At 40.3% G+C, this 12,685-nt stretch overlaps 1 protein-coding gene across 2 annotated transcripts in view; it reads right to left on the bottom strand.

Moving 5' to 3' along the window:
* Nucleotides 1-12,685, bottom strand: part of PAX3 (paired box 3) — a 95,262-nt gene that overhangs the window by 29,591 nt on the left and 52,986 nt on the right. For both annotated transcript variants that reach the window (XM_032410689.1, XM_032410784.1), the window contains exon 5: nt 1,078-1,283. In XM_032410689.1, the coding sequence (XP_032266580.1) occupies nt 1,078-1,283 (206 nt within the window). The remainder of the gene's footprint in view (nt 1-1,077; nt 1,284-12,685) is intronic.

Here is a 12,685-nt window from a genome sequence, read left to right as displayed (position 1 = left end):
AGCTACGTCTATCATTGACTAGTTTTAGGACTTTGGGTAGTTACTTCAATAGTCTGACAAATAAATTGGGGATAATAATTGTACCAACATACAGTTTTAATGACGAGTAAATGGGTTAATTCATGTAAAGCACTTAGAACAGTGCTTGGTCCAAGGAGACCACTCACAATTTGTTTGCTATTATCTGTGTACCACCCCTGAAGTCCATATAGTGCCTGGTATGTAACAAGGATTCCTGAAATGGGGAGTGAACAGGAACTGACACACTTCTGGGTGTTATATCTGATATAATCATATTCTCCTAATTATGATAACCAAAGGCTAAAATAAGAAAGCACATTTTCGTAAATAACAACAAAAAAAAAAAAAACCCTAAGAATGCAAAGAAAACAAATAGATCATTTTAAAATCTATCCACATAAAATACTTATATCCAACAACATGACAGAGAAGGAGCCAAACATATTGATCACATCGATAAATTTAATTCGACTTACCCACCTCTTAAGTGAGAAAAAAAAAAATTGTCTGACTGGTTAGCAAAGTAAAATACTGCTGGATACAATAGACATACCTAAAACAAAAGACATTCAATGGGAGTGATCAGGCAAATATAAATAAAAATTAAAAAGAGGTCACGATAGTGCCATCAGGACAGGGCAAAAGACAAAGAAAAGGCACTAGAGAGAACGTGGTGGGAACTTTATGCCACTAAAGGGCTACAATTCACAGTGAGGTACCATTCCTAACATATTTATCCTCTGGGTTTAAAATCTGCCTTAGGGGCGCCTGGGTGGCTCAGTGGGTTAAGCGTCTGCCTTCGACTCAGGTCATGATCCCAGGGTCTTGGGATCGAGTCCCGCATGGGGCTCCCTGCTCAGCGGGAAGCCTGCTTCTCCCTCTCCCTCTGCTTCTCCCTCTCCCTCTGCTCCTCCCCCTGCTCGTGCTCTCTCCCTCAAATAAATAAATAAAGTCTTTAAAAAAAATAAAATAAAATAAAATCTGCCTTAGATGAGAAGACACTGTTTGGTTTCCTGGTCCGGATTTAATCAGGGCGTGGATGTTTAGAGTCAGTACCTGGACTCGGGCCTCGGTGAGCTTCGCCCTCTGTGCCAGTTCCTCCCTGGTATAAATATCAGGGTAGTGGGTTCTCTCAAAAGCTCGTTCCAGTTCTTCAAGCTGTTCTGCTGTGAAAGTGGTTCGGCTCCTGCGCTGTTTTCTCTTTAGTGGCAAATCTGGTTCAGAGTCAATGTCAGAGCCTTCATCGGATTGGGGTGCTGAGGCTAAATGCATGGGAGAAAAAAAGTGATAAAACAGGAGTCAAAACACAAGTTTGGCCAGGATTTAATGATTCAAATCCTAAAGTACATTCCCAGTGTCTTCACAGACACCAAGTCCCTCTGTGCAGTATTGCATTTATTAAATGATATTTAATCTCTTCCCCTACTTTGTCTCCAAGCCCCCCAGGCAGAAATCATTGTTCTCTGCATCTGTCACCCTAGGTCCATTATGAGATCTTAGAAAACAGGGACAGGCATGATTCCATTTTTATGGCCCTTGTGCTTAGCACTGAATGGGTCCTCCATTTGTGTTTGACAAATGAATCAGATTTAATGTGGTTCCAAATAAACTTTCACCACCTTTGACAGGAGGAAATCCGTTAACAGATGTGATTTTTTTTTTTAATCCCAAAATTGACTTAGTATCTAAAAAGTCAATAATAGTAAAATGTTACAGGATTCCTACAAATTTATAGACTCTACTCCTATAATAGAAATCATATTTAAATTTAGTATCTTATTACCAGATATTGAGAAATGTTTAAGGAGAGTTTAGATATTGTTAATGTGAACCTCAAGAACAGACTCAAGAAAAAGCAGGCATAGTCTAGTAAACTATCTCTAAACCGAAGTTCAGAGTCTGGGTCTCTGCTGAATGGTGAGCAGCTACCCAGGACCGCTGCCTAATTTGAGGAACACGGTGCAAAATAAAAATGCAAGTCCCTGTGTTCAAAAATTACTACAAATTTTGGGATGGCCACAACAGAGCATAAAAACCAAACACAGGGCCCTTCTGAGCATGGGGCCACGGGTGGACGACTGCACAGGCCACGTGTCCCGGAAACCAGTCCCCTGCAGGCCCCTCCCCAGCAAAGTTTGAATTTGTCTGTATTAGCCTGTGTCAGGCATGGAGAGCTTCCATACTGAGTATGTGAGTATCTACGAAAGAGAAGGAGGGACTGGGAAATTAGATAGGAATTTGCACTGATGATAAAATATGGCGCCCGTGAGTTCTTCCAGTAACTGAGCACCTGTCAACCTATAGAAGGTTCTGAGGTTTGAGGGCACAGCAGACACAGGGCTCTGGGCAGGAAAGCAGCCTCTCGCAGAGGCCCTGGGCATCGGGGCAGTGGCAGAGGGCCATCAGAGGGCTCTCAGGCACCCACTCTGAGCAGAACTCAGGAGCCAGGGCAGCCACACTCCTGAGCATATCCAAATACACTCTGAAAACTCCCCAAATAACTGGGGGATCCTCTGGGGAAGGGGCTGAAATGTGCTGTTAGCAAATGGGGAAGGAAATCCAGAAAATTGTAGATCATTAATTTCATTGTCAAGGTAACTCCTTTGCACTCTCAGGCTGTAGGGCCTGGGGAAATCCAGGTGGTGCCAGAAGCAATGTCAAAATGCAGTATTTCCTACACCACTCATTCTCTTTTATCTTAAACTCAAACTCAACTCTGCCCTACAGAAATCTAAAATTCCATTCGACTTCAGAATATTATATTATAAGCTGCCCGAAGGGGTGTACATCCAAAATAACCCATAAATAGAATTTTAAGTTTTTTTAATATTTAATACTCTTACAATTTATTCACCTTCAAACTGTAAAATTAAGAGAGCGAATTAATAATCTCTATGACAAATTAAAGAAAAACAAGTGCTTGCAGATAAAAGCTAAAGGAAACTGTAATATATAGTGCATCTACTATATCTTAGCCCTTACATTTGGTGTTCCAATTACGTTGTCTAATTTGATATAAAATGGTCTAATTTGATATAAATCTTATTTTAGGATACTTAAAAAAATAAAACTAGACTTGCTTTAGGTATGGGAATATTTTAAAGGAGAATTAACATGCTAAGAAATGTGCATTGCATTAGAAACTTCAAAAGCTCCCAATACAACTTGCACGTGTTTATGTTTGATAAATGTGAGTCAAATTAAAAAAGCAATAATTTGTGCATCATTGTAGAGCAGTGGATCTTGAACTTTGGGAGCATCAGAACCACCTGAAAAGCTTATTAAAACACAGACTGCTGCCCCACCCCCACCCCCACGGTTTCTGTTTTTGGGAGTGGTGGATACCAACTTTGCTGGTCCTAAATGACCCTTTGAGAACCACCTCTATAGAATATTCCAGATTATTATTTTCTCTCCCCAGATTCCCAAGTACATAAAATATTTCCTGCTGTAACTTATCAAAACAATGGGTCCACACACATATTTTTAAATTATAAATAATATACTTCTCAAGAAACAGATTATTCATTCCCCTAAGACAATAAATCGCCATAAAATGTTTCCCTTCCCTGCTTCCAGTTTCTGTTGCCCTGACTTTTCCATCTTCTGTGAATTCAGGTAAAAAACCCAACAGCATTTAAGGACTGACCAAAAGCTTCCTCTGCCTGTGAGAACCTTAAATCTTTGCTTGCACTTTCTCTTACTATGATCCCATTAGGATAATAGTATGTGGAAATTTTCATGTTTCCTCTGGGAGTCTCTAAGGTTATTAAATCCTCCCAAGTAAATATGATGTGCCATGCACTGTCAGGTCAATTAATCAGAATCATCTCCAGTTTCTGAAGAAAGGGGGCTCCTGAAATGTACAAGTACCAGCGAGAGTTAATTCTGAGGGTCAAGACCACCATGTTTCACCTTAACAATCAACATCCTCCAGAATATAAGCTTTGTGAGCTCAAGGCCTTTTTCTGCCTTGTTCACTGCTGGATGCCTTGAAACATCGTAGGTGTTCAATAAACACATGTTGACAGAATGGAAATGCCTGGTAGAATTTAAGTTTTGAAACAACATTGATTTTGCTGCCCCTATTCTGCCCTTCTGAGTCTCCCAACATCTACTGAAATGAGATTTGGGAGTCTGTAAATCCTCAAAAAATGATTTGGAAGATTTTGCAAGCATTTGCATACCTGAATTTTTCTGGGAAATAATTATCAATTTTTTCAGAGGATTGTGATTTAAAAAAAAAAAAAAAAGATGAAGAATCACCAACAGCTAATGATTAAAAAGCCTCAGAATGTCTGGGAGTTCAGTAGGACAGCCTTTACCACTCAAAATAAAATTTTCTTTAACAAGCTAACAAATCACTACTCGTATTTCTAGACTGTTTATTCAAAAGCAATCCAACGGTTGTATCTCACTAGAAAAACCTCCAAAAAACCTCCATAAAACATTCAAAAGACACTGAGGAAATAACTTGCCTGATTTTTCTGCTAGAAAATTATCTGAACCCACGGATCCTTCTTGGCAATATGAAGCCACGGTTGTACAAGTTAATTCTAACTTTCCTCCATCTGTACACCCCAAAAGGATGTGGGCTTTAAAATACGTTAAGTCAGCAACCCAAGATTAATCCACCAGCTAGGAAATACTAGCTATTTCTAAAGATGGAAATACTACTGTTTTTTATGTCATTCAATAGAAACAAGATTTACAGGGAACATGATAATGTCATGAATTTGAATCATTCCGTTCTTACCAAAAACAAATCTGATACTTACATCCCATCGCAATAGCACAAAAAAAATCATTTTGTTGAAGTCTATTTATTTTACGTATTCAACTTTAGACCCTAGACACAACGTACCTCATCCTGCTTAATATTACACCGAAGTAAAAACAAGGCTTTTTTTTTTTTTTTTTTTTTAGATAGCTCCTTATATTTGTCTCTGCACAGAATATCTAATGCCCTAACTTGGACATGCAAGCACCACCAGCCAGACCATTATCTAAATGAGTTCATAGATTGTGAGGATAGAGCAACTAGATTAAATATAATCTCTTCAGTAAAATCATCTCTTTGGATTATTTCTACTGTCCATCCCTAATATGAAGGGGAGATTTTCAATTACATTTAAGTTGCTCCGTCACATTCTACACATGCCTTCACAAAGTTTGCTTTATTATTCACTAAATAGAGATATTGCTCCCCAATTTGAAATTCCACAATAGCACTCATATGAAATTGTGTTAATTAATTGAATTTAAATTTAAAAAAATTTTTAAATCCATATTAACATATAATACATGCCATTCTAAGTGGAAATTATATTGCTTTAAATTGCATGATTCTCAGACTTTATCCCAATCCATATTCTTATCAGATTTTGAAAATTTTGACTCTATTTTCAAAACCCCCTCACCATCCATTCTCTGACTTAGACATTCATGTAACTCAATGTCTCCAATGCACCTGGAGCAAACCTTACCAAGATGAGGATTTCTCTCTCTTCCCAAAGTAACTACACAAAAACCCTGTGAAATAAATGCACCATTGTACAGAAAAAGGAAACTGAGACTCAGAGACATTATTCAGATCACACGACTAGGGAAGCTAGGATTTGACCCAGGTCTATGGGGCTTCAGGGGACATACTTTCTCTCTTCTAGCCAGGTATGTTCTAAATAGGTGCTGAGTTTCTTTCTCTCTCTCTCTCTCTCCCTCTCACACACACACACATAACACAGAGTCCTTTTGAAGAGGAGTACCAGAAGCAAATCCAAACAGGAATTCCAATGCAAATTATTTAGCTGATTGCCAACTACTACTCTCATTTGCCCCAAATTTTTCAAAAACGTCCTAGAATCAAATGAAATTTATGAAAACACAACAGTTTGATTAATATTATACATCAAATCAAACAATTTTCTAATTGAATTTAATTCAATTCAATGAACATTGATTGAATTCTTTGCATATTCAAGTGTAGCTGTTAAATAAGGATAAAGCTCTAAGAAATGAATCAGTTTGCCAAGATACTGAATGAATTTATTTAAGAAAACAAAACGTTCAGTGTGACCATTTGCAGTCTCCCTTAAGAATCATCAGCAACTCCTGGTCCTAAGACCCCAGGTCCATCTAGAACATACTACTAATCACAAGCAGTTGAACTAATCACTCATTTTATAGCTTTACTAAATCCTTCTTTTTTGCTATTAAAAACATGTTAGTGAAAGGATCTCAAGTGTTGTAAAGTAACATCAAACTGTTTTCAAACCAAAGGGCAGGAACAAATAACTTGAAATCCATTGGGATATTCACAAGTTATTCAGCAGATGCCCCAGAGTGATCACAGGAAAATATTGTCTCTCCCCAGGTACCTCAGTGTTTCAGCTCTGTGCTTTGTAAGAAAGTTCATTTCTTCTTTTTCTATCTCAAGCTAATTTTAGGTCTTAGGAGACAAATTTTTAGTTATCCCAATGATTTCACATTAACTCCCAAGATGAACCTTGGGGAAGTGGACAGCATCAGTTTAAAAAATAAAAATTTAAAAAAAAGATCCAGCATAGGCAACAATCATACCCCACAGGATTACAAATTCTTCCTTCAGAAACAAATCAAACTGGGAGGAGAAAGCTGAAGTATTACCACCAGTGGACCAACCATGAAGTTTAATTAAAGAAGGAATTACAGAATTAGAGAGTATGTCTTTGTCCGTTAACCCCTTGTGACCTCTTCTGTAGCCTGAAGAAATATTTCATCCTAGTTAACGCTATTATACATGAGATCTTACCTCAATTTTATAGGGATTTAGTCACATGGAATTCTATAATTATTGGTTTCCAGACCAATATAATTCAGAGATGGGAGACAGGCAAAAAATAGAGAGACAAAATAATTCACAAGCATGAATTTGGCACACTGTCTTTCTTCTCAGCAAGACCTTTCATTTGAATAATTAAAGAATCAAAACATGACAACCATTTAAACTCTATGTTTGTCCCACATATAATACAATGCAATTTACAGACACAGAGGAGGTGGGGAGGGCGAGAATCTCTCTCTGCGGGCTCTGAGGCTGACATTCTTAGTCATCGGTCATTTACTTGAAGATAGCCCCAGACCAAATCAGATGGTCTTTCCGTCTGTACTAATCTTTGCAAGCTAGACCTGTCAGCATTGGTACTTAAAGCTGTGTCTCACCGATTCGAAAAATAATCATAAAATAAAAATAGGAATCGTGCCTGAGAGCTCCCTGAGATCATTTCCTCCCGGATCTGAAGGTTTCAGGGTATCTGGCAGGTATACTCCACAAGATCTTTTAACGGGTCAACTCGAAGTTTGGTACACCTGCTTGACTAATTGCAGAATGTCTCCTGTGTTGGTGAGTTTTACCATCCAACGTGAAGGGGACGTTGGGACAGCTAACTGTTTTCTGATGTGAAGTGGCCCTTTTACACTAAGAGAGATGTGAATGACCTCTCTCGTGTTTACTCGGGTGAAAGCCAGGAGGAGTGAAGCAAGACTGATATTCCCTCACAGGCTCAGAGTAAATGACAAATGACATTTTCCCTTTGTGATCTTTGGGATTTTTGTTGACTTATTTGGAGGCTTTTGTTGGATCCCAAGAAATGGCCTGTGGCTGAGGCCTATTCTACCGATTTCCACGCTCCATCTGTGGAATCCATCAACGGGGCATTTACCCTCATTCAGGGCTCTGACACCTGCCTGGCAGGGAGCAACAGACACAAAGACAGCCGGGAGTGGATGAGAAAGGGGAGGTTAGGTTGTTTTTTTTTTTTTTTCCAGAGGAGGGAGGAGTGGGGGGGAGGTTGAAATGGATGCACAGTAGGGGTTAATCCAAGCCAGTTGAGAGACTTCAGCACCTGGAAGCTTCTCTTCCACATTAATTCACAAGCTGAGAAGTAATCGGCGACATTATTTTTTTTAAGTGTGTTTAAACTTTATAGATGTCACGAAAAGAACAGAGATACACCTCTGAAAGAAACAAACGGACGACTTAGGACAGAATCCAAAGGTAGATCTAGAAAGTGCGTGGGACGTAACACACTATCAGGCCTTAAAGCGAACTTCCCAGAATTCCTAAACTCAGAGCTAGGATTTAGGGAGCTGTTATTTTGTGGGTTGACAAACTAGGAGAGATGGTCATCAGGGGTCCATCTGGGGGTGACGGGGTCTTTGTTTCCGTTGCCTCTACAACTTCTCCAAATGTGCCAGCCAAGAATTTTTAACAAGTACCAAAAAAAAAAAAAAAAAGTAGGACAATCCATGGCAAGAATATTCTGGGCTCTCTCGCAGAAAGGTTCTTTTCAGGACCCGAAATCTCATTAAGAGCCTCCAGCCGTCTCCCCACTCGTGCTCCTGCCCCCAGTCCCCATTTGGGCGCTGGAGAAATGCAAGGCTCTTCCTCTCCCCTCTGACCCAAGCCCTTGCCTCGGAAGCCGCCTTCTCACAGCACGGGGTCATTAGAAGGAAAATAAGCTCCTGCCAGGTTGGGGCTAATCAAAATAGCACAAATAAACCCTGACACTCAACAACTCCCCGAGTGCCTGCTGCCCCGGGAGCGGAGTACAGATTGGTTATGAATATGGCGGCGGCGGGGGCGGCCGGAAGCCCGCGTGTGCTGCGCGCGCGCCCGGGAGTGACTGCAGCTGCGCAACGTGGACCCGCGGGTGTTTGCTTAAGATAAGGCCTGACGAGCCGGGCCGGCCCGACTGGCCGAGCTGCCTCCGGGCGTGGAGCCGCCCGCCCCGAAGACCGCCCGGAGCCGAAGGTCCCGTAACTTTGAATTTCAGGCGCGTGCTGGATCTCTCTAGGTTACCCCGCGAAACCTCACTCCGGGTGGAGTTCTGTCCCCACGGCCATCCCCTGACCCGTGGTCCTGAAAAGGCCGCCTTTGTAACAGCCCTGCTAGTGGTGATGGTTAGTAAAAATACATTTACGTAAAAACGGGCTCGTGCCCCTTCTCTCCCCCTGGCAGAGCTGCAACCAAGCCGTTTCAGCACCTCCTTGCAAAGGCTTCAGGGCAAGTAAGGGATCGCGACTCGCTCGGAGACCCCGAGGCTGACCCAAACGAACGCAGGGGCTTCTGGAACCCTTGGTTTTAAGACCTGCGCGTGTGAGACAAGAACTGCTTTTACAGAATGAGTCTCTCTCACCAAGAGAAGATGAAGGCCCACTTCCCTACCCCACCCCTGCGAATGACTTTTTTTTTTTTTTTTGGCGATTTTTTTAATGGCTTTTTTTAAAAACTCCATGGTAACTACCACCAGAGCATTTCAAAGAGAAAAACAGAGGAAAGCCCCAAGAAAATGTGTTGCTATTCAATTAGGAAAACTGATTAGTTAACTAATTAATCAGTTAACAGCTTTCTAAGAATAGTCTCCCGTGATAAGAGTTTCCCCCTCAAGAGCTTAAAAGTCAGTCATAATTAAAATTAAGAACCAGAGATCCATCCATGTTCTGTCTCCATGACCCTAAAAGCAGGGAGCTAGGTTCCGATTCACCGGGACCGGACTGCATAGAGCAAAGAAAGGTAATTTGCACACTGAAGGGGAACAGGAAAACAGTAGTTCTCGTGAAAGGAAAAGAGCCAAGTGACTTTTATTTACAATTGCCAAGAGAGAGGCCATTATTGACCATATGTGCCACAATTACCCTCTTATCATGGGCTGGCCATCATGTCCTTTGGGAGCTGTTAATGAACTGGGTAATTGAGCTGCTGACATGTGTTACCAAAACAAAACAATAGGAAGAAGAGACAAATGAACATTTTATTTGCCAATCAGAGTAGGTTCAGCTTTTCACGGGGCTGCAGCTAAGTAACTGGCTGAATACATAAAACAGTGCATTGAAAGCAAGCAGATGCAGACACAATAATAGTTAACTGACAGCTTATGGCCCATCTGTGCTTAACATTTTGTTAAAGAAATTACTTGACTTGCTAAAGAGACAAATCATACAGCTGCCCCGAGTGCTGCATTATAAGAGATAAATCATTAGCTAAACTGTTTCATGCTTAAAATGACAATGCTTATTAACAGTTATGTTGGGACATTTTGTCAGCACAGCTAGACACAGTTATTACTTGCTAAAAATGTGACAACTCATAGATACTCAATAGAATGGAATTAGGGGAAAAAATCCGAACACTGCGAACAATCTGAAAGAACAATAAGCATTTTTAATCTCTCACAGTGAAATATGCATTTCTAAGATGATACAAATGGAAAACAAACAAACAAACAAACCTGAGAAATGGACCACAAGATCATGTTCCATGTGGTAATTATGTACCTTTCTTCCATTTGCACCTTATTTATTCAGAACTGGAGAATATTAGAAATGCTCTCATTCTGGGTTGAGTACCATTAATGTCACCAGTGATATCAGAACAAAAAATAAGCAGCTTAAGAAATAATTGTGCGTAGCCACTGCATTTTCCCCAAACATATTCACCTTCCTCCTTTGGAAAAGGATCTCTTTAATAGGGAAAGAAAAACCATGTTGCAAAAGACTTGCTTTATGAGGAGATTTAGCTCATGTTTTTGTTACCGCATCTGAATTGAAACCACATTTTTTGGTCCAAGTGTGGTTCATCCCGTGCCATGCAGAACAACTTACCTCTGAAATCATTTCTGTGTAAACTGGTTAACTAAAGACAGAACATAGATCTCTCAAAGCCCTTCTTGTGATGGCTCCTTCAACATTCTGGGCAAGATTAACTCAATAGTGATGTAAGAAAGGCTGCCATTCGGACTCACTGACAGCCTACTATATAGCCCACCCCGCTTCCTTCATCCTTTATGTCCATTTTCTTTCATTTTTTCCCAAAACCCTATTGGGAGGCGTATTGTCATCCCCATCTTACAGATGAGGGAAAAAATGAGGTCTAGGGAGCAATGTAACCTACCTGATCCATGAGAAATCAGAGAGATTATCCAAATATCAGATCATATATATCGAATATAAGATCTAATTAACATTGCCATTTAAGGAGTAAGGTTGATGTGGGTTGGAAGAAAAACTGTAGCCAATATCATCACTTTTTTTTTTTCTTTCTGGTCTACCGTGCCAGGACTCAGATGTCACAGTCAACCCTGTAAATCAGTTGTGAAAACATGACCATAAAAGGTGAGTGGTATTCTCAGTGGTGGTTGGTGGATATGAAAATTATGTTATGCACAGTTACTAACAAAGATTTCTGGCTATGAAACGTAAAACCTACCTATATATACAGAGCTTTAAATAAGACACGGTTAGACTCGTGACACGGTCAACAAAGACAAAGACCCACCCTGCCTTCATCTTTATTTCCCACTATTGGATATTTTTCTTTTTTTTTTTAATTCTATATTCTTTTTTTTTTATTTTTTATTGTTATGTTAATCACCATACATTAGATCATTAGTTTTTGATGTGGTGTTCCATGATTCATTGTTTGTGCATAACACCCAGTGCTCCATGCAGAACGTCCCACTATTGGATATTTTTGCTATTATGTGCACCAGTCATTTTCAAGTCAACAAATAAACCAAAAAAATAAAAAATAAAATTAAAAAAAAATAATAAACCAAAACAGGATACAGAAAAGAGGTAACAAGTTACACAAAGAGCCTTTCAGGGGAGAGAAAACAAAAGAATGCTCTTGCCACCCTTCTTAAGACAAGACTACCAAAGACACACAAAACCTAAACAGTTTTATCGACAACTAAATTTTGCCAAGATTAGCATGACAGGAGATGTTTTGGAAAAAGAGAAGAAAGGTAGATTTAAGAAGAAAGTTAAATACTACACTTTTTGTGCCAGAAACCCCCATAAAGTTCTCCATAAAGAGATAAATGACTAAGAGACTGGATGTACCAGGGCAAAGCATTTACAGAACTGCAGAATCTTCAGAAACCCTGGGCCAGTCCCTGCATTTTGTAGCTGAAGCCGGGAGAGCAGAGAGAGTTGCCCCAAATCACAGATCCTTCCATAAACAGTTACGGGCTGCCTCAGATGTGGCTGATACTGTCCACAGCACCAAGGATGCAAATATGAATAATGGATGGCGCTTAAACTCAGAAAGTAAAACTCAAATCACCTAGCTCCCACTGCAGTGCTCTCTCCACGGAGGCAAAGTAGGGGTATATATAGAAGATAATCCAGCCGTGCCCTGCAGCAACAGGAAGATTAAATGGCCTCTCCAGGCTGTAAAACCTAGATACATTTTTTACCAAATAACAGAGCCATAGATTCTGTGACCCTGTGATCTTTAATACAGAGATCAAATTAATACATAAATGCTTTCACTGACACCTCCCATATGGCATTTCAAGATTGTCTCTTTGCTTTTTGTTTTCTCTGGGTTCCATAAGTGGGGAAAAAGGGGGCAGCACAGGAAGCTTGTTTTGAAAATCCAAATCTTATCTGGGTCAATTACAGCTTGTTGGAAGGTAGAGAGGTAATAACTGGAATACGCACGGTGCAAGAAGGACTTCGCCAGAGGCTGGGAGGAAAGGGATAATGAAGAAGAGACAGTGATTTCTCCCCTTCATCCTGCAAAGGTATGAGGCTCAGGTGTGGGAAGTTGGCAAACCAGTGGAGATGACTAAGTAGATGATATGAGTGATTTATCACCGCCCTTAGATGGGGACAGCTGCTT

The sequence above is a fragment of the Phoca vitulina genome, unplaced genomic scaffold (genome assembly GCF_004348235.1).
Source record: "Phoca vitulina isolate PV1807 unplaced genomic scaffold, GSC_HSeal_1.0 scaffold1, whole genome shotgun sequence".
NCBI lineage: Eukaryota > Metazoa > Chordata > Mammalia > Carnivora > Phocidae > Phoca > Phoca vitulina.
This window is presented reverse-complemented; position numbering and strand designations above follow the sequence as displayed.